Source organism: Urtica dioica, chromosome 9, assembly GCF_054948205.1.
Source record: "Urtica dioica subsp. dioica isolate 48M chromosome 9, U.dioica_male_clone48M_v1_H2, whole genome shotgun sequence".
In the NCBI taxonomy this organism is placed as follows: domain Eukaryota; kingdom Viridiplantae; phylum Streptophyta; class Magnoliopsida; order Rosales; family Urticaceae; genus Urtica; species Urtica dioica.
In genome coordinates, this window is record NC_142764.1 from 16,871,444 (window position 1) to 16,897,653 (window position 26,210).

At 37.4% G+C, this 26,210-nt stretch overlaps 1 protein-coding gene across 2 annotated transcripts; it reads left to right on the forward strand.

The window, feature by feature from the left end:
• The first annotated feature begins 9,553 nt into the window (after positions 1 to 9,553).
• HT1 (Protein kinase superfamily protein) lies at positions 9,554 to 13,393 on the forward strand. 2 transcript variants are annotated; one of them, XM_089627479.1, is made up of 4 exons: positions 9,554 to 10,364; positions 10,901 to 11,356; positions 12,001 to 12,279; positions 13,364 to 13,393. In XM_089627479.1, exons 1-3 carry the CDS (start codon positions 9,972 to 9,974, stop codon positions 12,247 to 12,249), a joined length of 1,098 nt encoding a protein of 365 aa, XP_089483605.1. In that variant the 5' UTR covers positions 9,554 to 9,971; the 3' UTR covers positions 12,250 to 12,279; positions 13,364 to 13,393. The 2 variants fall into 2 exon arrangements, with proteins under 2 accessions (XP_089483605.1, XP_089483604.1); XM_089627478.1 differs by lacking the exon at positions 13,364 to 13,393 and having other exon boundaries at positions 12,001 to 12,441.
• Positions 13,394 to 26,210: the final 12,817 nt, after the last annotated feature.

Genomic DNA, 26,210 nt, shown 5'->3' on the forward strand with positions numbered 1-26,210 from the left:
TTTTTGTCCGATTTTGGGTCAAAAGTCCATATTCAGATATTTTTAAACATTAGGGTCTAATCTTGATATTTAATGGCTTATTAAGCCCAAATAATGAAATTTATCATCAAGTAATAGGTATAAAAAATTGACGTTATAAAACATATAGGCTACAAAAATATTTTATTTCTAAAAATGATGATTTGAAGAAGATGAGAGAGAGATTATTCAAAAATAACTAACTATAAAAAACGTGAGACATCAATTAGTTTTTTTTTTCTTATTATTATTAATCAAATGATTTATTATGCTTTATTAGTTCAATTTATTATTTATCGTTGTTACTTTGAAAACATGAGCTATTACTTATAAACATGTTGTGATTTTTGTTAACTCGTTTATTTTAATTATCGAGTAATATGCAAAATCAAATTACTATCGCTACACTGCAGAATTGCGAATTGTAAAATTGACCAAACATTGAATAATTTACGAAATCAATGGTTCTAATCTACTATTTGCTACACTGCCGCATAAATTAAGAAAATAAGAGGAAATGATGTGACGTTAATGTCCATACAAGAAAATGCATTTGATGTTAATATTTGTCGGTAGAGCAATATGGTCCCCTCGTTTCAGCGGTTGCAGTTTCATTAAATCTAATACAAAATTTAGTATTAAAAAATCAAAGTCGAAGGCCTAACATCTAATGATTAGTGATGGTTCCTTTTCTTTTGGACTCCAGTTTGTAACAGTATCAACACAACATATAATAATGTATAATACTAATTAGAACTTAGAAGAAAAGCGAGAGAATGAAGGAATCATATTTCTTTGGTAAAGTATTTAAATTTTATTATTCCTTGCAATGAAGGGTTTTCCTAAACATAAGTGGACCATTTGGCTAATTAAATCGCTTTCAAATAATATATATACCCTACCTTATGGTCATACCACAAAATATAGAACACATACACGGTGTTGCCAAGATTCAATCTTTTTGGATGCCCCCAAAATTTAATTATTAAAGAGTATGATTCATATATACGTACTATTGAAATCTTGTGATTGTAAAACTTCCTCGATGTCTATATCAGCATATTATTGATTTATTGAGTTGGTGATTATTATTGGGGTCAATTTTCAGGTTACTTGTCATTATATTATTTTCTTATGCTGTCCACAAACATGGCTTGAGGTCTATACATAATTTAGTGTTAATGTCTAAAAATAGGTCAACATTTAACTCGGTCCACAGATCGGTCTAAGGTCGAACCCTATAACCATACGGTGGTCGAACGAGGAAATTGTTTTCAAACTTGTCGCTTTCCACCGTGCCGGAAAGAAGTTGTTGGTGGCTCTTCACTTGAAAAAAAAAACATGAGCTAGAGAAGCGCGGAGGGATTTTCTCAGGTGGGTACTCCGACGCTCAACATTAGTCCAAGTGATATGTGAGGTTGCTTCAAAATTCTAGAGAGAGAATGTTTTAGATGAGAGAGAAGCGGAAATTTTTTAAGTTGTGGGAAAACTTACCTCTAAATGAGGAGATTAAAGGTATAGAGATGTGATGAGTCGGGGTAAAATCGTTATTTACTAGGGTCCTCCTTTCAAGTCTGGGGTAGATGCAAACCTTCATTGTCGAGATGGAATGATGGTAGAGGTCAACTCTTACTGCCAAGATGTAATGGGGATAGAGGTCAACCCCTGCTGCCGAGATGGACTGGGGATAAATGTCAACTCTTGTTACCGAGATGGAAAAGAGGTCGCCTTTTGTCAAAGTAAAGGCAAGTCTTCCTTGTCGAGATGTATTGAGGATTTATTATTTTGGAGGTCTTTTAAATACGGTGTCGTTTTCTTATTTCTGCTTTCTTTTGCTTTACAATGTACGCGGACACGTGTATTGTTTTCATTTGTTTGTTCCTTTCAGTCGGTAAAGTAGTTATGCGCTACTATTTAATTACCAGTTGTACTTTCTTTTCAATTAATGAAATTCATTCTTTCTTTTCTTCGTCTTCTCGATCCAATCCCAAATCCTCTGGTTCTCTCTCGTAGCTCGGATTTAATATGGTATCAGAGCTATCCGCGTTTTAGTCAGACAATCCAAGCTACGATCGTCTCCATTATCGGTCACAAGTTTTCTTTGAAGATCTGCTCTCATGGAGTCCGAAAGAACAACGCCGACTGGAGAAGATTCCAAGAAAGTCATACCTCATAGGTCTATGGATGACGATCTTTTAGATCCGTACTATCTCCACCATTCTGACACTACCAGCTCAGTTCTCGTATCGCAAGCTCTCACTGGAGATAACTACATCTCTTGGAGTAGATCGATGAAGATAGCGCTGGATGTGAAGAACAAGATCAGATTCATAGACGGATCGCTCGTCAGACCACCGCCAGAAGAAGTGAAGGCTCATCGACAGTGGAATCGCAACAACAAGATTGTCCTCTCATGGATTCTCAATTGTGTATCGAAAGAAATTTCATCGAGTTTGCTGTTTGCAGATACAGCGATGGAAATATGGAAAGATCTAGAAGAAAGGTTTTCTCAGAGCAATGCGCCGAGAATCTTTGAGTTGCGAAGGGAATTTGTGCATTGCCTTCAGGATCAGAAGTCAGTTGGCTTGTACTACACGAAACTGAAATCTGTTTGGGAAGAACTGAGTAATTTCAGACCATGCTACAAGTGCGAATGCAAATGTGGAGGAGCAAAAGAATTGGCGGCTTTCTTGCACTCAGAATATGTCATGCAATTTCTCATGGGACTAAATGAGAATTACGCTCAAGCAAGAGGTCAAGTTCTTCTAATGGATCCTATTCCACCAATCAACAAAGTCTTTGCACTTATCACTCAGGAGGAAAAGCAAAGGTCAATCCAAACAGAAATGGTTGGAAATCTTGATCAATCAAGCACCATGGCAATGAATGTTGCCCAAGACCAGAAGAAGTTCAACAACAAAAAGGAGAAACCTACTTGCACTCACTGTAAGATGATTGGACACACCGCTGACAAGTGTTACAAGCTTCACGGTTATCCACCAGGGTACAAACCACGAGTCAGAGGCCAAGCCAATTCGGTTGAAGGTGTTCAAGTGTCTGACAGCGTGAATGAAGCAGCAAAGGCAATGCAAGGTTTTTCAAGCGACCAATGCCATCAGCTCATCAATCTTCTCTCAACCAGGCTCACCTCTTCGGCAATGCCTCAGTCAAAATCAGGAGAAGTCAACATGACATCTTACACACCAGGTTATCTTTGTCACAGTTGTTCTCAAATTTCTTCTGACAAATATCACAAGATGTGGATTCTTGATACTGGTGCTACTAAACATATATGTTCTGATCATTCAGTTTTTATGAGCCTTAAGCCTTTACAGAATTCCAATGTCACTCTACCAAACCATACTTCTATCCCGGTGCATTTTCATGGTGATATCCGCATCAACAATAATCTCATTCTAAGAGATGTTCTTCTTGTTCCTAGTTTCAGATTCAACCTTATATCTATCAGTTCTTTGACTAGCAAGACTCATTTGTCTGTTTGTTTTACTGATCATGGTTTCACTATACATGATATGTATCACAAGAAGACGATTGGCAGGGGTGAAAATCACCAAGACCTCTATGTTCTCACTGATCAAAGCCATACCATTGCCTTCATCAACAAAGTGTCTGATCAAGTGTGGCATAGACGTCTTGGTCATCTCTCCTACAAATGTCTTGATACTATCAAAAACAAACTTCTTTTTTCTTCATCTGACAGAAATGAGCCTTGCTATGTTTGTCCTGCAGCTAAACAGAAGAGGCTTCCTTTTGTTTCTCATAATAAACGTTGTGATAAGCCTTTTGATTTAGTTCATTGTGATATCTGGGGGCCTTATTCTGTTATCTCTAGAAATGGCCACATATTTTTTCTTACTCTTGTTGATGATTGTACAAGGTTCTGTTGGATTTTCTTGTTGAGGAATAAATCAGATGTTCACACCATTTTACCTCGTTTTTGTGCCTTGATTGATAAACAATTTTCTGCCAAGATTAAACGTTTCAGGTCTGACAATGCAAAGGAATTGGTCTTTGAACAGTACTTTGCAAAACAAGGAATTTTTCACCAATATTCCTGTATTGAGACACCTCAGCAAAATTCTGTGGTAGAAAGGAAGCACCAACATTTATTAAATGTCTCTCGTGCTCTTTATTTTCAATCCAAGTTACCTGCTGATTTTTGGTCTGATTGTGTTTTGACTTCTGTTTTCCTCATCAATAGGACTCCAACTCCCTTGTTAGATAATAAAACTCCATATGAATTGATGTACAATCACCCTGTTGACTATGATTTCCTGCGTGTGTTTGGTTGTTTAGCCTTTGCTTCCACTTTGAAAAACCATAGAACCAAGTTTGCACCTAGAGCAAGGCAATGTGTGTTCATTGGTTATCCTCCGGATTACAAAGGTTATCGTTTGCTTGATATTAAAACCAGAAATGTTTTCATCTCTCGTGATGTTATCTTTCATGAAAATGTTTTTCCCTTTCATAATCTCTCTGAACAAGACCAGCATTTTGATCCCTTTCCTGATCTTGTTTTACCTTCCATTAGTCCTGTCTATATTCCTTCTGTTGAGTGTGATAATGCAGATGATCACAGTGAACCTGACATTAGTCACACAGAAGATAATGATGGTGATGATGATCTTGGTGATAATAATGAAGGACTGGAAGATAATGATAGAGGACTGGACCAGGATGATACAACCACTGATCAAGCCCATCACAGTCCATCACATAGGAGTCCACCTATTACCCAATTGGCTCCTATGAGACCACAAAGGGTTAAACAACCACTTACATATTTACAAGATTATCACTGTGGTGTTACCATCACTCAATCAGGTGGTAAACTAACATCACCTCATCACATATCTAAGGTTATAACATATGATCAGTTATCTCCTTCATATTTGGCTTTTTGTTTGGCAGTCTCAACATGTCCGGAACCAAAGTTCTACCATCAAGCAGCTCCACATGCCCATTGGAGGAATGCCATGAATGAAGAACTTCAAGCGATGGAGGACAACAACACCTGGACCATAGTTCCTTTGCCTGCACACAAGAAAGCTATTGGTTGTCGTTGGATTTACACCAACAAGTTCAATGCCGATGGTTCTCTTGCAAGACACAAAGCAAGACTGGTTGCTAAGGGGTACAACCAGAAAGAAGGAGTAGACTTTATCAACACCTTTTCTCCAGTTGCCAAACTGGTTACAGTGAAAATGCTGATAGCCCTTGCAGCTTCGCAGAACTGGCATCTCACGCAGTTGGACATTAATAATGCCTTCCTCAACGGAGACTTGATGGAAGAGGTCTATATGGATCTGCCTCTTGGACTTCAGATTCAGGGGGAGCAAAGAGAGGATTCAGCAGCAAAGCTTGTCTGTCGACTGCATAAGTCAATCTATGGGCTTAAACAAGCCTCTAGACAGTGGAATGTAAAATTCACAAGCTCGGTGATATCAGCTGGGTTCACACAATCAAAAGCGGATTATTCCTTGTTTATAAGAGGCAATGGAGACACTTTTGTGGCTATGTTACTCTATGTCGATGACATCATACTGGCAGGACCGTCTTTGGAAGCCATTGATGAAGTAAAGAGATATTTGAGTTCTACTTTCAAGTTGAAGGATCTGGGGCAGTTGAGATTTTTTTTGGGGCTAGAGATTGCAAGGTCATCTCAAGGATTGGTGTTAAGTCAGAGGCATTATGCTCTACAGTTACTTGAAGACTATGGGTTCATAGAGTCAAAGCCATTGCATACTCCGATGGATCCCAGGAATGTTGATTTTTGCCAAGACGGACTGATCGGATTTAATAAGATGGAATAAGCTTGTTGCCAAGACGGACTGATCGGGTACAAGTCAACCCTTGTTGCCAAGATGAAATGGGGTAAAGGTCAACCTTTGCTGCCATGATGGAATGAGGGTAGATATCAACCTCTGCTGCCAAGATGGAATGATAGTAGAGGTCAACCACTGGTGTCGAGATGGAATGAGGGTAGAGGTCAACCCTTGTTGTCGAGATGCAATAAGGATCGCCTTTTGTCGAGTTAAAGGCAAGCCTTCCTTTTGGATATGGAATGGGCGTTGCCTTTTGCGGGGGTGAAGGCGAGCCTCGTTTGTCGAGAAGGAGTAGGCGTCGCCTTTTGCGGGGGTGAAGGCGAGCCTCGCTCCCTCCTTCAGCTCTTCGATTAAGTCTTTGAGCTTTTCACTTTGTTTCTTGGGCCAGGCTTGCCATGCTTCTTTATTTTTGTCAGGCGGTCAAGCCGAGGGGACGACCCAGTAGTGGAGGTCGCCGTCATCGGACTGTCTTGTCGAATGGGCGACCCTGACGAGGGGTAGAGGCGCCGTCGCCAAGCGGTCCAATAGATAGAAATGGTGATTATGTCGAAGGGACGACCCCGTCGAGGGGGGAGTGACGTCGCCAGGCGGTCCCATCGAAGGGGGGTGACGTCGCCAGGCAGTGGGGGTGAGGGCGACGTCGTATTTGGAGTGGGGGCGTCGTCGAACAGTTTTGTTGACAGGGCAATCCCATCGAAGAAGGCCGACATCACGAGCAAACCTATCGTAGGGACGACTCTGTCGGGGGGAGGTGTCATCGTCGTTGTTGTATGATCCCGTCGTATAGATGACCCCGCCGAGAGGGGGCGCCATCGCCGGGCGGTCTTGTCGAATATATGACCCCGTCGGGGGGGAGGGGTGTCGTCGCCATGCGGTCCTACCGATGGACGACCCCATTGAGGAGGGCGAAGTTGTTGTGTGGTCTTGTCGAAGGGAAAACTCCGTCGAGAGGGGAAGACGTCGCCGGACGTCCTGTCGAAGGGATGATCCCGTCGAGGGAGGCGACGTCATCGAGCAATCATGTCGAAGGGACGACCCCGTCTGAGGAGGCGCGCCATCGTCGGGCGGTCCTGTTGTTGAAAGATCACGACGAGGGTAGGTCATGTCCTCATCCTTGCTCCAAGTTTTCCTTTGGACATGCTCCCTTAAGATGTTCGAATTCTTATTGGAATGATCCTCTTTCCAGTTTTTGAGTTGGACCTTCACTTTTTTTAGCAAGGGAAAATCCCTCGCAACTAGTATTGAACAGTTTGAGTACTCGTTTGTCATCACTCATCATTTTTTTTAATTCTTCAAGACAACACATATCTTCTTCTTCTTCTTCTTCTTCTTAGAATTCTTCTTCTTCTTCTCACACATTCAACCCTGTCTCCCTTCTAAAAACTTAACTGCCTCATTCTTTCATGACTAAATCGATTAAAGCCCATTAAATACTCAATTTTCTTGAGAATATTTTGCCTAATTTGTGATTTGAATCTACAATATGAAATTAATGTAAGTAAAAAGTGTATTCACTACTTGAACTCTCCCATTTAGTCCCAATAAAACATACTTAATATAGAAAATAGACAATAATTTCAAAGTTAAACAAGAGTCCAAATTTTTTTTTTTTATACTAACTCTTATTAACCAGTGTATTGTATTTTTAAGTTAATACAGTTAATAAAAAGATATAATTGGTAATTAAAAAAATACCACGCATAGCTTTAATAAAAATATATCGAAATGCTCAATTTATCCACTCAGTTTTCTATAATAATAGACATCTCACTTCAGTTTAATATAAATGACATATCTCACCTAAAATATGTTGTATCACAAATGTCACTATTTTCATTTATTTTTTACAAAAAAATGAACTCCCCAAAATACCCTTAAAAATAAATATTTATTTACTATTTTATTAAAAAAAAATAAAAACCTCTATTTATAAAATAATTCTTAACTTTTTTAAAGAAAGATTTTGTTTATTTTTCTTATATATAAAATAGAAAATAAAGAGTTAATTCATTAAGGGTATTTTTTAAGTTCATTTTTTTTTGTATAAAATAAAACGAAATATAATATATTTTTAGGGGAGGTATGTGTTTTTTGTATTGAACTGAAGTAAGATATTTGATATTTTTTAAAATTAAAAAGTAAATTACGCTTAAACACATGATAGATATACTGTTGATATTTTCCCTTAAATAAATAGATTGGGTCATGAGCTATACTTATAAAGAGCAACTGAACATAATTTTAGTTTATGAAAACATACATACTTTAATCAAGTACAAATTGAATGTATCAGACATCACATGGTTATGAAATATATTTTGAGCAATGATCATGCTAATATAAAATTATTTTACTTAGCTAGTTTGAACATCAAATAAGGCGTAAGCAAATTTGGACGTAGGAGCAAAAATGGGCATAAATTTCCGATTTCGACTGCTAGGTAGAGGCTCACAAGAACTTCCGTTTTGATCGGGTTTAAACCGATACTTCCGATTTTGTAAAAGAACCGGAATTACACTGTATAATTTGGAAGTCCTTGTTTTAGGGATTGTACCACCTAAGTTATATATAAAACTTAGGTGGTACAATCCTAAAACAAGGACTTCCAAATTATATTTATATAGTTTTTGAAATCCGGGTCAGTAGATTAATCTCCAACAGTCAAATTAAATGTTCGGTGCACAATTTTTTTTCTCACAAATTCTTTGCTTTTTTTTTTCTTTCTATTTTTGGAGCTGAAAATTTTCGATTTGTGCGATAAAAAATTGTAGATAAAAAAAAAAAACCACAAGGCAATTTCCACCATTTTCAAATCTTAGTTGTGCGCTCGAATGCGAGTTGCCCTACAACAATAGGATAGCCTTCTATTTGGGCTTGTGGCCCAGTACCCTCGTCTGATAACCAGTCCAACAATTATTTTTGGCTCTCTTCTGACTATATTCATTTAAGACTTAAAATTTAATCTTATAATTTTTTAGTAACTTTAGATGATTGGTATCTCAGGAGAGGGATAGCCTTCTAGTTGGGCTTGTACAAGTTCTTCCACGCATGCAAGTTCGTGAAATCGAAACATGGGAAGATATAGCAACTTGTAATATATAGACATCCAACCAAAAAATATATTGGCGTTTGGAAAATAGACATCCAAACATGGAAAACTAATAGCAACTCCGGAATATAGACATTCAAGTCACTTGGCGTCTGTATGATTGACAACAAGATGAACATGGGAGGGAGCAATAAAATAATGGAAATAAATTAAAATCTCCCAATTACAATTTTCTTCAAAGTGTACTTTCAGAAGAAAAGAAGATTTCGGTTTCACTGAATACGATTCCAAAGTTTGAAATTTGATTGCTTTTTGTGTGGGTGGTTAAAACTGTTCAAGCACAGTTGAAGAATAGAGAGACGAGATTCTTGATCGTACAAAGCACAATTCATATCAATAGATAGAGGATATTATTATTTTTCATGTATTTTATTTGATAAATATACCCTTAATACGACTTAGTGCGTAGGTATATATATAGCCTTACGAATAAAGCGACGATATTAAGATTGGAGCAACTGTTAGTTTTAAGAAAAAAAGTTACGTACAAATTGAGCAAATCTCATTTATCATTTTACACAAATACGTCATATAGAAAACATACAATTTGCTTTATATGTAAGAAATAGAGCAACATGATTTGGCGTTGGCCATTCAATTTCCCACTTTCCCTCAACTTGGATGGTCCCGCGAATAAATAAAGCTTACTTCCCGACTTTACAATTTGAGTACACAAAGTGCATCGCAGTTGGCACAATCTGTGAACAAGCCTTCCCTTTTTTGACACTCTCTCTCGGCATCACGAGACACCCATGAAACCTCTCTGCCATCGAATTGATCATCACAGCTTTCCACTTCCAAACAACCTAACCCCCCTTCCCGATCGAGAAGAGACACTTTCCCCTCTCTCTCTCTCTCATCTCTCTAGCTAGGTTATAGCTATCCATGATGATGATGGTATGAACTGAAGCCTGAGTTTGTGGAGCAAGCAAATGAGGATGAGTTGATGGGAAAGCATGAGCAGGGTTTTTATTAGGTGGTAGGTAGGGAGGCAGGCCATGGGGGGGTGGTGTTTGGGGAAGGGAAGGGGTCGGAGATCGTCGCCGGCGTGGAGGATGAGGTCGGAGACGGAGAACCTGGAGCGGCGGCGGTTCGACAGCGTGGAGTCGTGGTCGATGATATTGGACAGCGAGAACGTCGAGGCCTGGGAGTCGTCCCCCAACCACGAGGACGAGGAGTGGGCCGCCGACCTCTCGCAGCTCTTCATCGGCAACAAGTTTGCGTCCGGGGCCCACAGCAGGATTTACCGCGGGATCTACAAGCAGCGCGCCGTCGCCGTCAAGATGGTCCGCATCCCCAACCAGAAGGAGGAGACCCGCCTCTTGCTCGAGCAGCAGTTCAAGTCCGAAGTCGCCTTCCTCTCCCGCCTTCTCCACCCAAACATCGTCCAGGTTCATCATAATTCTATATCCCTTTTTAAAAAAAAAAAAAAAAATAAGAGCTTATGAGAAATAGATTACTTTTACCTAAAGTTGGTTCCCGTATTATTAGTCCTATATGAGAAATAAGAAGAAAAAAAATCCTATTATGAGATGTGGTACCGGAGTTTTGTCCCGAAACCATCCGAGAAATGAGACGGAACTGCAATCTCCGTTTAGCACCATTTTTTAAGTTGTATTATTTTAATTGACAATATGAAAATGTTTCATTTTTCTTAATTGCATTCATGATTAAAATAGAAGTAAAAAAAAAAAAGAGAAATATGGGAATCCCAGAACTGCGAAATATGTTAACGGGAGTTAATTTTCGGTAACATTTTTATGGTTCCGAAAGTCCTATTTCCCGCAAAATATAGGACGAGACCAAAGAATCCAATTTCCCGAGTTCCACGTGACCAGCTCTTAGTTCATCATAATTCTATATCCCTTCTCTTATTAGTTGTTTTGAAGTCTACTATCCGTGAAAATTCTCCTTGTTTTGGTAACAGTTTATCGCAGCGTGTAAGAAGCCCCCGGTGTATTGCATAATCACAGAGTACATGTCACAAGGAACGCTGAGGATGTACCTGAACAAGAAAGAGCCGTACTCGCTGTCGACGGAGACGATCCTGAGACTGGCGCTGGACATCTCGAGAGGAATGGAGTACCTTCACACGCAAGGCGTGATCCACCGGGACCTCAAGTCCAACAACTTGCTGCTGAACGACGACATGAGGGTGAAAGTGGGGGATTTCGGGACATCGTGCCTGGAGACGCAGTGCCGGGAGACAAAGGGGAACATGGGGACGTACCGGTGGATGGCCCCGGAGATGATCAAGGAGAAGCCCTACACCCGCAAGGTCGACGTCTACAGCTTCGGCATCGTGCTTTGGGAGCTCACCACTGCCTTGCTTCCTTTCCAAGGAATGACGCCCGTCCAAGCCGCTTTCGCTGTGGCCGAAAAGGTTTCTTTAATTTGTTTAACCAAAAATAGCCACCGTAATTTAATTTAAAATTTACAAATTAGCTCTCCCTATACCCTTTTTTTGTGTATTAATCTCATTTAGTTTAGGTTTCTGAATCCGTCCCTGATTACGTGTCTATAAGCCAGACTCATTATTTAGAGGGGTTTACTAGATAAAATAAAAAGAAACATAATAATTGCACGGGCATAACCACCATAATTTAACTTAAAATTTACAAATTAGTTCTCCCGAACTTTTTTTTTTGTTGTATATTAGCCCCATCAGTTACATGGCCATGGCCGGAGCCAGACTCATCAGTTAGAGGGGTTTAATAGATAAAATAAAAAATAAATATTATAATTGCAAAATGATTTAGTTTCTCAGAGGGAGTTCTAGGCCAGCCTCCGTCCTTGTGCCCACTGCCGGAGTCAGCCAATAATCAGGGGGTGTATCCCCCTCCGAACTTTTAAAAATTATAATCGTCAGTTTCCGATTTCTTTCAATTTTGTCCCCTGAACTACAATTCTTGGCTCCTTCACTGCTTGTGCCTATAGCGAGTTAGAATTTCTGGCTCTGTCACTGATCCAATAAGACACCAATCCAGATCAAAATGAATTCCATCATGATTTGATTTTGGGTTGCAGAACGAGAGGCCTCCATTGCCGGCGAGTTGTCAGCCGGCGCTAGCCCACCTCATAAAGCGGTGCTGGGCGGCGAACCCTTCGAAGAGGCCGGATTTCAGCCACATCGTGTCGGTTCTCGAGAAATACGACGAGTGCGTCAAGGAAGGCCTTCCCATGACCCACCACTCGAGGCTCGTCAGCCGAAACGCCATTCTCCACCGCTTAAAAGGATGCATTTCAATGAGCTCTTCCATACCTGTACATGCCTGACATTACTTTCTACTTCAACTTATTCCACAGGTATTTGTTACTTGTTACTATTACTACACACATTCTATTGCTAAAGGCAGAGAAAAGAAAGAAAGAAAAAAAAAAAGATTGCTCTACGTGATTGTTGGCACATTTAATTACTAGTTGCATTTGTAATTTTGTACATGTTAATGCTCTTGTTGTTTTCTTTAATTTTTTAACTGTGTAAGATAACATGTTGTTTAGGATTAATCTAAAGCTGGGCTTTTAACGCTGGTGAATTGTTAATTTGCTGCGACATTCTTATATCCACTTTCTTTAATATAACTTGTGGAAGCAGAAACTAACAAGTTATATGCTGAAATTATTGGATAGAAGATGGCCAAAATATACCATTAATTTTTTCCAGCACTGTGTAATTAAGTGATAAATGTTCTTTAGACGTAAAATGTTTTATTTTATATTATTTTCCATTCACTGATTAGATCTAATCCTTTAGAGAGACGGTCAATAGTCGAATTAAAGCAGGATTTTCCTATCTGTTGTGATCAAAACAAACAAAAAGAGGACATCAAAATTAAACCAAATAGTTGTCAAGAACATAATTTCTGACAATGGAATCTCTTTTTTTTTTTTTTTTTTTACGTATTTTCTTTAATTTAATAATGACCGGAATATTTGATGCTGCCATGACTATTATGAAGTGTCAATCATTGATGATGATTTGGTATCCCAATTATCACTCACCATTATTGAGTAGTTTTGCGCTTTCTATTTTATTATCATATACAGGATCTTAAATAACTAAAGAAGAATCAAGGTATAGCTTAAAAAATGTTTTTTTTTTATTAACGTTAAAGTATTTTTTTATTTATTATTATTTAGCAATCCTTTTCTAATTATTCTTCAGCCATTGACGGTATCAGGGTTTGATATCTTTTGCCTATTTTTTTATTAGTTGCGTTAAAAAACAAGTAATGCTAATGGATGTGAGTAAAAAAAAAAGTAATGCTAATGGGAGAAAACTCTTCCAATGCACTACATATTGATGGGATAATTGGACATGTATTATTAGATAATAATATAAACGTTAGTTTTTAAGTGTCTAAAGATTTTAAAAGAATGTGCTACGCAGGGCCACATACAGAAGATAGAACTACCGAGTCAAACACGTCTGGATGATATAGCATTGATAGCTGAGTCGCTATCACATATATTACGTGATTTAGTCGTAAAAGTTCCAACAAAAGCTAAGCTTAGCCTTGTTTTTATCTCTCTCTCTCTCTCTCTCTCTCTCTCTCTCTCTCTCTCTCTCTCTCTCTCTCTCTCTCTCTCTCTCTCTCTCTCTCTCTCTCTCTCTCTCTTTTCAGCTATAAAGGAAAACGGATGTTGATGTTGATATTGATAAGCCTTTTACAAATCTTGACCCTTGAAAAATTCTTACTATACCAAGTGGTGAACTAGACCAAGCCAAGTCCGATCGAAATATTAAAAGCTCTCGTTACAGTAAGTGAATGAACGTGTTTAAAGGAAGAGAGCGATTATTAAGAATGTAAATTCGTGAGACTAAGAGCATATCCATGCAACTGAACCCTAAATCCATGTTGACTTGAAAGTCATTTTAATTGGGGTGGATGAACAAAGTAACGATAAGTATAGCGCGACATTGTTAACTTCTCGATCCATTTATTTTTTGGTCACTAAAATCTCTCTTGTTTACATAATTGGCCATAGAAACAAAAAAAAAAAAACAATTTTTTTTTTCATAATTTAAGTTGTTTAATTTTATTTTTATCAAATTTATTTAATGTGTTTGATTACTTAAATTAACTATTTTAAATAATTAAAAGACAACAACATATTTAAGAGTATAAAAATAAAAGAAATTTATTATCAACTAAGCCACATCATATTTATATTATTGCCTAAATAGTCAACCTTTGGTTGATCATAACTAATCAATCACTAATTTTATTAAGAATAATTAATTATGCGTGATTTAATTTAAAAAATGTATATAAGGTTGTGAGTATATATGAAAAAGATAAAAATAAATATTTTTGAGGTTTAATATGTTCTATTAAAGATAAAGCTTTTGATTGAAGAGGATTTATAGTATTGGTTGGATTGGAGATCCTCTACACAGTTGTAAAAAAATCGAATAAAGAATAAAGCCAAATTAAATAATAATAAAAAAAAAAGTTGGTCCACACCAAGAATGCGTGAGAATGGAGATAAGTTATAGAACTGCTTGAGATTAATGACCAATTCGGTTGTGGTGTCGTCAATAATTCAGTTGTGTGGTGGACTATACGTTTCATCATAATATATTGTCTTTGATCTAGAGATGTTTATCCACATTTTCATTTCAAGCTTTGAATTGCATCTTTGACGACTTTATCAAAATACATATGTATGCATATACAATTTGTGAATTTAACTCAAAATTCTACGGTTTATTCAGTTTATTTATACAGTTTACGTTACTGAAATTTTTAACGCAAAAAAAAAAAAGAAGTTAAAATAGGAACGTTTAAATTAACATATGGCTAACGTTTCACCAATATTGGACATTAATGTTTCATATATAACCACTTAATATAATGTGGACAATTTAATTTAATATCTAACTACATTACTAAACGCGTAATAATATCTCTGACTCTTTAATATTAGCATAATCAAATTGTTATTTGCATTATATTCACCAATGTGTATAATTGTTGTTCCAATCTCACATATTAGTGATTATTTATTTTATTTAATGCCTTATAATCAAGAGCGAGGAAGCAAATTAACTAGCCATTGTGAATTTCTCGTACGCTAGTGCACGTAGTCGCAAAAATAATACAATCGTAAGAACGAGTCGATCTCACGAGTACTAAACTTAATTAACAATCAAACTTAACTATTAACGAATTGAACTCAAGAGTATGGTGATGATGATTATGACTATATTGAACGAAATAAATAATCAAAGCAAAGAAATGAGGATTTTGTGGTAGTGAGAAGGTAAGGGCAATAGTTTCACAGGTCTATCATACGGTCGGGATTCACGGAAATAACGCTCGATTCAAACACCCATACTATTATCTCTCGATCCCAACTCCTAAAAACACGGCTAACATTAATCACAAGAACGTACACACGACTCCGTAATAGCATAGCTATCTCTAGTCATTAGAAATGTATTACGGTAAATTAATTCAAGCGCACAATAAAGTTAATATTTATCGAGCATCAAGTCAATCTTAATATCATGAACGATTAGCTAATCACATTCAAGCATTACACTCATAATTAATTTAAACAAAACACGGTAGAGTGAATAAATACTTCAATTGCGTAAAACGAATCCATAACCATGTTCAAGACTTGCTACACCATAGCCCTTAATGGACTTAGTTCATGGTGACGAGAATAATTAACAGATGAAAAAAAACATATGAAAAGCTAGTATTCATGGAATTAAAAAGAAAAAAAAATATTTGTTGGATCCTCTGTGGTATATGGTTTAGTTTAGAATTTTTTATTTATTTAAGTTGTTTAAGGTAAGCTGCAAGAAGTTGCACTCAAGACTCGGGTTACTCAAAGTCACTTTCTTCCCGCGGGAATATAACTAGAAATATCATGGTGAGATATTCTCGGATATTTGGTTTCCAAGAATAACATATTCGCGAGAGATTTGGTGTTATCCTAATAAAGTTCATTAAGGGAATTAAATTAATCACTTTTTCTATTAGATAAATTCACGCCACCTTAAACCTTGAACTAGTCTATCTACTTTGGAGATCTTCATCGACAACTAGTTGTCGGTACTTGCAACTATTGTATATTTATTTATACCGAGTTTGTAAGTCTGTATTTTTGCATTGACGTGTCCGTCAATCTTCGGGAGGGGATTGTGTGAAAGAGAGAATGAGTTTCTGATCTAAAGGGAGCTTAGACTGACATCGTTTAGAGAAATAAAAAAATAAGGTGCTTGAGAGGGAGTCTTCAAACTTAAATCATGTACATTTGATTATTGAGATAGTGGATCCATTTTCACCATCAGACGTATCAGTTCCCCTGAGTAGGTGTTTTATCATCGAACAGTGTTACCAAATCTCTTATGTCCTTTATTGCTTTATGTTTGATTGTTTGTTTAATTGTTGATTAACTTAATCCTGCTAAAACAATCAGTTGTTCAACAAGTTGTTTTACTCACTAGTTGAACAACTACCTTAAAACATGTTGAGTAATTTTAATAATCATAAACTAAATGGGAGTTCCAGAGATTAGAGAAGAGAATAAAATCTATGATAGATAAATGGTGGGACGATGATGAAGCGGTTCTTCTCCAAAATCTTCTCTCCTGAGCTTTTCCAAAACCAACAAAAACTAGAACAAAATCTAAAAAGAGACCAAGATGTATTTTTTTTGAGACTCCAAGTAATTTACATAGTTTTACAACTTTTTTTGGAGTAGTCTGGGTCATTAAAAATGATCCGATGGTTCGAAATAGTTTAAAATCGCTAATTTCGAACTTCCTAGACGCAGCTCGCCGCGTGATCTATGATTAAGAAAAGATTTAAAGCTTCGAGCAAGCGGCGGAATATAAAAATTTTCTTTTAAACAAGTAAAACAATTTTACTAACCTAGACAAAGAGCAAGCACATGTTTATTATTAAAACTATCTAAAAGCAATTACACGTTTACTAACCTTTGTGAAGCTCAAACGTTGAGAAGCCTAAGGAAAGTTGAAACGTTCATCTCCCAACGCAGCTCGTCTTTCTTCGTTCTTCGGGAACTCGAGTAACTACGAAAGTTTCTATCACATGAATCACTCGAGATAAGAAGGAATTAGTGTTTGGGCACTTTTAAACACGGCGACTCAAGAACAAGTCTAAGAGTCGAAGACCTAAAACACTAGGTCAAATGTGGACCTAGGTTCCAAAACAAAAACGAAAAGAACTAGAGAGAGAGGGTTGGGCGACAATGTCATGAGAGAGAAACTCTCAATCTCTAACTTATGTGGGATGAGAAACAATGAGAATGAGTGCCCTATTTATAGGAGAGGAATTACATTCAACAAGGTAGTTTCCTCTTCTATAGAATATCACATATTCATGACCAAATATTGGGTTTCCTCTTTTCCTTTTGGACGTCCAAGGCATGTCATGCAAGCCCTTGGATTTGTTTCCTCTTTTGTTCTCTCTTAGTTGGCCGAATTATTTTATGCTTCTAGAAGCAAATTTGTTTCCTCTTTTTCTTTTGGCAAGTATCTTCATACTTCAAGGCAAAAATAATCTCTTTCACACTATGGCATGCACAAAATTTAGTCTCTCTTTTCTTTGGGTTGGACGTGCAAGGCTTCTAGAATGAGCTTCTAGATTTTTCTTCATTTTTTCATGACAACATAAGAAAAGCCAATTAAGAATTTTCAAGTAAAATTCCATGAAATGAAATTAATCCTCAAGGCCCAAAAATCTCATCATGACCGAGTGATACATTTCATCTGTCATCATATGACAATGTCAAAAAATTTATTGACATTCATTTCGTCCTATGTCCAAAAAGACAAAAATACCATTTAGACAATTTTCATAAAACTTGTCTAGTTCTTGTTTTGACTTAGCTTCTAGTTTAACTAATCCTACTCGATATGATTTGTGATAGTGACCTCATGGATCCAAATGAACAAAGCTTGAGCTAACATACTTGGACTCAAAAGTTCACAAACATTTTCCAAGTTTAGCTTAATTTCAACTGACTCCACTAAAGAGTTGACACTGATAATCTCTCGGTTCAAATGAATTTATTTTCTACTCAAGAATTCAACTTAATTGTGATGAGTGGATCCACTGAATATTATCTATGTTTACCCTTCATGAATATCATTCATGAATATCATCAGCTAGTCGGGATTTACAAAATTATCATTTTACCCTTCTAGCTGTTATTTCCTCAACTCCTTTGTCGCTTGTGAATAAGTTAGAAAAAAATGTATTGACGAGGAGCTAACAAGTCACATTGATTCATCAAAAAGAGTCATGACTCAATTTGGACACTGCCCAATTCATTTATTCACATTCCAAGGAACAAAGCATGATGTGATATACATTGCATTTCAGCAATCTCGTACATGAATTCCATATCTATGAGATCTTCACAAAGTTACTCATGACATCTTCACAATTTAATACTTCACCAATAGGTCCTGTTCAGAATCACATAGTGAATCCGAACTCTGACTTTCTCAAATGAGAATACGTAAGCTATGAAATGACATGTCTCATTTCAGGATTGAGGTAAGCATGATGCAATTCATACGTAGTGACTTCGAGACATAAAATGTTAAATGGTTTGTTCTTATTCTGTCTCTAGAAGTGCACTTGTCAATTCAATACATTCAGAAGATACCAAGAAGAACTATAGAGTCTCCAACTCTCAATGTCCCATAACCAGACATCATAGATTCTCCTAACAATCGTACCGAGATCAATAGTCCTTTGATTCTTAGATTGCGAATATATTGTTTTAAGCAAACCATGAAGAGTTTGTTCATGCAAATCTACATTTATCTCTTCATATGTTGTTAGGTTTGTTTAAGGACTAAAGATTATATATTATCATAAAGCTTCAAACAGACAAGGAATAATGAATGAACGTTTCAACTTTTATTAATGATTTCGCATTTACAAGAAAGAGTCTTCGTGAGACTATATTACATCAAATATACATAAATAGACATTACTACTATTCTTGTGGGCACCATTGACAACAGCGCGCACAACGGCCCACACGGCGGGAGCACGAGAGGTGTTCCCGTAACGTGCAGATCATCTGAAGCTTGGCGTGCATTCCGTGCGTAGCGCATAGAAGTTCGTTTCTTCGTGCACTTGTCCTTACTTGTTTCGAAGTCCGGATGCTTTGGGTCGTCGGGAAATTAATCCATAGTGAGTCTAGTAGCTCTTACGCTCGTTTGAACCTGTGAATCATCATAAACAAAAAAAAAAACAAAAAAAACAATCGAGAACTCGCAATAATCCAAGTATGAATATCACCCTTATTCACATTATTTCTTCACAACTTTCTCATATAATTTCTTCTCTTACTCTCTTCAACTACTCTAACTCTCATAAAATATTAATATATATTTTTTTTATTATTAACTTTCTAATTTAATTTTCGTATATAATTTTACTATAAAGTTTTAATTTATAAATTTAGTAAAAATTATCATTTTCTCCACTTTTTATTTTTGTTCTTTTTAATTTTCATATTAAAAATTTAGTTTTAATATGTAATGTTAATATATAAATTTAGTATATAATTTCTAAGATTTTATGAGTTTAAAAAACTAAATTCCTCTCAATTTTTCACTTTACATTTTAGTTATTATTTAAAAAAAAAAACTACATTTTAATCCTTTAAAAATGTATTTATTTAATTATTATTTTTTTTATATATGGAAATGAAAATTTCCACCAATGGAATGAAAATTTCCCTTCCATAGTGAGCGGAGTTCCGGTCAACACTGGAAGAAATAATTCCTTCCAATCAACTACGGAATTCCGTGTCCTATGGAGGTAGATTTTCACTTCCTTCCATAAACCCACATTTAGCTACTGACCTGATTGCCCTATTAAATAAATAGAAAGTCAACACAAAAAAATTCAAACATAATCTGGCCGCCACAAAAAATGTAACAAAACGTGCTGATTAATTAACAAATAACATTTTCCAGATTTTTTCCGTTAATATTGGAGAGTCAAACACTTACTAAAATATTAAATATTAGCATCAAAACACGAAAAAGTGCTAATAAAAAATAAATTTTAAAAAGGGTAATAAAGTAAACCGAATCAATGAAAACTGCCAAATAAAAAAAGAATGGCTATATAATAAAAATAATAAGTATAGACTAATTTTTTGATGCACTATAATCGTTGGCATGTATTGTGCGATTTCTCTAGAATCAACTACGTTTATTTCAGGCAGTTATTTTTGTTTAGAATTAATGGCAGCATAAATATTGAATATTTGAGTTTATCGTCATTTAAATATCTTATCTTTTTTTTTTCACGGTAAAATACTCAATATTCGATTTTAATATCACTGTTACTACCTCGGGGTTTATACTAACAGAAGTCTCACGTGGCACTCATAACTATGCTAAGACTTATTTTTTACTTTTAATTTGGATTTTATTTATTAATTATTCTAATAATTATGTTTTAAGGTTCAATTATGTTTAGGGTTCAATTATTTTTTTGAAACGCAAAATTTGTATCAATTTTTTTTTTAATATTTATAAATACAAACATTGATAAGCTATTATTAACCAACTTTTACAGGATATTAACCAATACTTACTTAAATTAATAATGATTTACAGTGAGATACACAATTAACCATTACGATATTTCTTATCTGTTTGCAAAGTATTCTTTATTTACCAAAATTAAGTCAACCACTATAAACCTTTATTGTTAGTGTAAATAGTTTAATGAAGTGCCGTTTAACTCTTTCCCTAGTCGTTTAGTCCTAGTGAACACTGTCGTTTCCAACCTAGCAGTGAACTATAAATACCTTGTACCGTGTAATTCTCAATTGTATCAATGAGATCTTCTTCTTCTCAATTGATCCCAATCTCTCTCTAGAATTAACATGGTACCGGAGCTCATGTCTTTCGACGCTTAATCGGCAATCTTCATCTTCTCCGATCGAGTCATCCTCTGAATCTTCATCTACGCCTGTATCTTCATGGATCCAAATGCAGCTCAAACGTTCATCACTTTCACTCATCCTATTGCGTCGAAGCTCGACAGCAATAACTACATCGCGTGGCGAAAGCAAGTGTTAGCGACTCTGCACGGTCACAATCTGCAGAAATTCCTGCTACCAGAGGTAATTTCACCACCGGAATTTAGTTTCGAGCGAAATCGGAAGAACATAATAGTCAATATAGTCTTTGTTGCTTGGGATCGTCAAGATCAACTCATCATATCGTGGCTTATGGCTTCCATGAACGATAGTCTTCTGTTACGGATGGTTTCCTGCGAAACAACAACTCAGATCTGGAACACACTAAAGATTTACTTTTATTCACAAGTAAGAGCCAAGGTTTCTCAGTTCAAGACACAATTGAACTCGATGAAAAAAAGGCTTGCTCTTAATCACTGAGTATCTACTCAAAATTCGCAACCTGATCGATCTACTAGATATGGTCAGTAAAGAGTACAAAGTCGAAGATCACATCGAGGCAATTTTTAGTGGACTACCAGAGGAATACGAAGGTTTCATGATGAGCATTGAAACCAGAGTACAACTTTTCACAGTCGTGGAAGTTGAATCTCTACTTCTCACACAAGAAAACAGAATTGAGAGAAAAACTAAAATTCCGAATCAAATCGACTCTCCTACGAAAATGTTGCTCAATACAATGTCAATTCCAACTGGAATCGAGGTCGTGGTTTAGGATTCTGTCGTAGTACGTAGTACAGTGGAGCTCAAAGAGGTGGATTCTATCATCAAAGAGGCGCTCAGAACTTTTAGCACAGAGGATATGGTACTCAAGCCACATTCAGCACAAATCGAGGAAGCTTCCACCTAGCTTCGATTCGAGGTCGCGGCGGTGGCTCGTTTGGACGAGGACGAGTACAATGCCAACCATGTGGCAAAATAGGTCATCTAATCACCTCTTGCTTCTACGGGTTTCGATCAGACTTCACCGGACCTGGCTAATTGCAAGACAACATTGATGCTCAAGGTCATCTTATTGAGTTTGGAGATGAAAGTTTCGGAGAAATTCAATACAACCTTGACTCCGATGACTACTTTGAGAACTCACAACCTGATTTAACTCCATCAGCAATGCTAGCAACACCGTCCTCGGCTCAAGACTTAAACTGGTATCCTGACTTCGGTGCTACTCATCACATTACCTCCACCGAAGAAAACCTGGTGTCAAGACAAGAGTTCACTAGCTCAGAGAAGGTCATCCTCGGAAATGGTATGTGCCTCCCTATCTCACACATAGGTCAAACTAAGTTCAGAACTCCTAGCCATTCCTCTCTCATACTTGATAAACTCATACATATATGTTCCTAATATAACCAAAAACCTTCTTAGTGTGTCTAGATTTGCCTCCGATAACAACGTGTTCTTAGAATTTCATTCCTCGTTTTTGTCTTGGAAGGATCAGGACTCTAAGCTAGTGCTTGTGCATGATTATCTTCACAATGGCCTCTATGTGTTTGAGAAAAGTCAACTTCCTCTCCAGACAGAATCAAGCCTTTCATCTGGGTCTCAAATCATGCAGAAAGAATTGTAAAGTCTATGCTAATCCATTCCCAACCTCTGACACTAGATACATAAAACCTCTACGACTCATCCATACTGACATGTGGGGCCCAGCACCATATTCTTCTGCCAGTGGATATCCACAAATTACATACATTTCATTGATGCATTCTCTCGGTATACATGGATTTATTTGTTGAGACAAAAGTCAGAGGCACTCAACATGTTCAAGCTATTTCAGAAACATGTGGAGTTGCAACTTTGGTCACAAAATACTGGCAGTGCAGTCGGACTGGGGAGGATAATACATGCCCTTTACTGGATTTCTTAACTCTCAAGGAATCACTCACATGAACTCATGTCCTCACACACACACACCAACAAAATGGTGTTGCTGAGTGCAAACATCAACATGTGGTGGAAACAGAACTAATATTGCTTGCTCAGGCTTCCACGCCTCTAAAATTCTGGGATGAGGCTTTCAGGAGAGCTGTTTATCTCACCAATAGACTATCCTCACCCACACTCAACACGATGTCTCCCATGGAAAAACTGTTTTAGGTTAAACCATCATACTCTCAACTAAAAGTCTTTGGGTGTGAGTGCTTCCCCTAACTTAAGAGACCCTATAACCGCCACAAACTAGATTTCAGGTCCAAACCATGTCTATTCTTGGGGTATAGCCTGAACCATAAAGGGTATAAATGTCTAGATGTAACTGGGAGGGTTTTCATATCTAGGGACATAGTTTTCAATGAGACATGTTTTCCCTACGCAAAACTCTTTCCCTCTCACCCCACCTCCACCACCCAATCCCAGTTCTCAAACCTCACAAACACATATCCTCATAGTCTCCAACCTTGCTGCATCCAACTCCAACTCGACCTCTGTCTTATATTCTTCCTCAACTTCGTCATTCTCTCACTCTCCAAATCCTATCTATGAACAACATATCCTACCCGCTAACTCCATGTCTCAATCTCAGCATCTTTCACCTGAATCTGCTTTCCCTACACCTGCTTCTTCTGAACCTGCTCCACCTGAACCTACACCCTATGTAATTGATCTCCGTGTAACTACTTCATCTCATCCCATGATCACTCACAGCAAAAGTGGGATTTTTAAGCCCAAGGCCTTATTCCTTGCCTCTAAGGAATTTGAATCAGTAACTGAGTCTCTCTTTTCAGAAGCATGGAAACAAGTAATGACAGATGAATATCTTGCATTTATGAGGAACAAGACATAGAGTTTGGTCCCACACCCTGTAAACAGACGAGCCATTGGAAGCAATTGGGTATTCAAGTTGAAACACAACTCTGGTGGTACATTGCATAAGCACAAAGCCCGTCTAGTAGGGGTTTAAGCAAATAGCAGGGTTTGATTTCCATGAGACGTTCAGTCCAGTGGTCAAACAAACCACCATTCGTGTGGTTCTAACGTTGGCACTGGCTCGAGGCTGGTCTATCCATCAGTTCGACGTGAATAACGCATTTTTGAATGGTGATCTACTTGAAGAAGTCTATCTGCAGCAGCCTGAGGGATTCACTGACAACATTCGTCGTCTTCATAAGTCTCTATACGGCGTTAAACAAGTGCCATGCGCTTGGTTTGACAAGCTACATGCTGTTCTTCTCACTGAAGGGTTTCATTCGGCCAAAACTGACCAATCATTTTTGTCAAGATCACTCCCAATCTTACTCAGTTTGTACTGGTCTACGTAGATGATATTCTTATCATCAGTAGCTGCTCTACTCGGCTTAAAGCCTTTGTCCACCGTCTCAGCACTCACTTTCCCTTGAAGGACTTAGGAGATTTGGATTACTTTCTCGGCATTCAAGTTCATCATCTTGAGTCCGATCTTCTCTTGTCCCAGAAGAAATATGCCTTGGACCGCTTAACTCGTGTCCAGATGCAAACTGCCAAAGGGATGGTGTTTCCAATGTTGTCTGGCACTAAACTCTCCAATGTCGTCTTACAATCACTCGTCTTGACCTGACCGTCGCGGTCAATAAGGTGTGCCAGTTTATGCAACGTCCCTTATCTTCACATTAGAAAGCTGTCAAGCGTATCCTGCGTTACATCGCTGGTACAATGGATTTTGCTTACATGTTAAGCGACAAGATGTGTCCAATCTCTCTCGAGCGGGTTTAGTGATGTTGAGTGGGCTTCAGATTGTGATGATCACAAGTCAACGTCAGGGTTTTGTGTCTTTCTTGGCACAAATCTTGTTGCTTGGTCATCACACAAGCAACGCACCATCTCTTGTTCTTCGATTGAGGCTGAGTTTCGCAGCTTCGCCACCTAGTCTCGGAGGCAACCTGGCTTCAGTCTCTCTTCACTGAGCTCGACCACACTTGCCAGCGGCCACACTTGAATTAGATTTCGGATCGCACACGTAAAGAAATTTCTCGTTGATTCTCAACATGGTTCAGATCGCTGCTAATCCGGTACTTCATGCTAGGACGAAGCACATTGAGATTGACCTTTACTCTGTTCGTGAGAAGGTCCTTCATCGCCTCCTTGATGTCCGGCATGTTGCTGCCTCCGATCAAGCTGCGGATGTTCTCACCAAACCAATCTCAAGTCTGCAGTTCCTTGCCTTGCGCTCCAAGCTTTTCCTTGAGTCTCTCTTCACGCTCGGCTTGCGGGGGGCTGTTAGTGTAAAGAGTTAAATGAAGTGTCGTTTAACTCTTTCCCTAGTCGTTTAGTCCTAGTCTAGTGAACACTGTCGTTTCCAACCTAGCAGTGAACTATAAATACCCTGTACCGTGTAATTCTCAATTGTATCAATGAGATATTCTTCTTCTCAATTGATCACAATCTCTCTCTAGAATTAATATTTATAAACATGTCAAATGGGCTATGAATTTTCAATTATTATTTAATATGATGTTCCGAAGAGAAATGTGGAGAGAGAGAGAAGGTATTTTAAAATAACTAATTACTAATAAACGTTATTGTAAATAACTAATTGCTAAATAATTAATAAAAAAAAATATAAAATGTTTGCTTCGTTTGCCTTTTATACCAGTAAGTTGGGAGGGTGATGTGGGCTTATCAGTTATTTTTATATACGTACTGTATCAACCGTATCAACCGTATCAATAGATGTTCGTTTGTGTAACTGCACGTTGAGTGTATTTTTGAAGGAAGAATTGCCGAGTTCGTGTGCTCGAGCAGTTACATTGTCTTCTTGTGTGGTGTTAATATTTACGTATTTTGATTAGTCTTTGATATATCAAACTATTTTTTTTATGTTCGAAGTTACAAGAGATTTGTTCCTCTATAAAATTGATCCTTAAATCTATTACTTATACTGAACTCTGCTCAGCATATGTCGAGTCAATACTCAATACTCGATAAGCAACATATAGGGAGTAACAAAGTGTAACTTTGTGACACAATTTAATCGTACGAGGCAAATTTTATATAACAATCGTTAAATTGATGAAACAAGATATAAATAGATGGGGATTAATGATGAATATCATGGGTTTAGGTTTAGCACGACAAAATTTTAGGGGATCATGACATTAACAACAAAATGACACGTGTACGGCGTATAGTACGCAACCTGTAATACGAATACGATGAATATAATATATACCAAAAAGCTTATATATTATAAAAGAAGGAATATGTGCTTGTGGTCACCGAGACTTGAGCCACTCCCACTTGTCCCTTGGTTTCTGTTA

Excerpts from the sequence above, each read along its gene's own strand:
- HT1 (XM_089627479.1), top strand. The coding sequence starts at position 9,972 with ATGGGGGGGTGGTGTTTGGGGAAGGGAAGGGGTCGGAGATCGTCGCCG. Across the intron at positions 10,365-10,900 it reads TCCACCCAAACATCGTCCAG|TTTATCGCAGCGTGTAAGAA; the intron begins GTTCATCATAAT and ends TTTTGGTAACAG. Across the intron at positions 11,357-12,000 it reads CTTTCGCTGTGGCCGAAAAG|AACGAGAGGCCTCCATTGCC; the intron begins GTTTCTTTAATT and ends TTTGGGTTGCAG.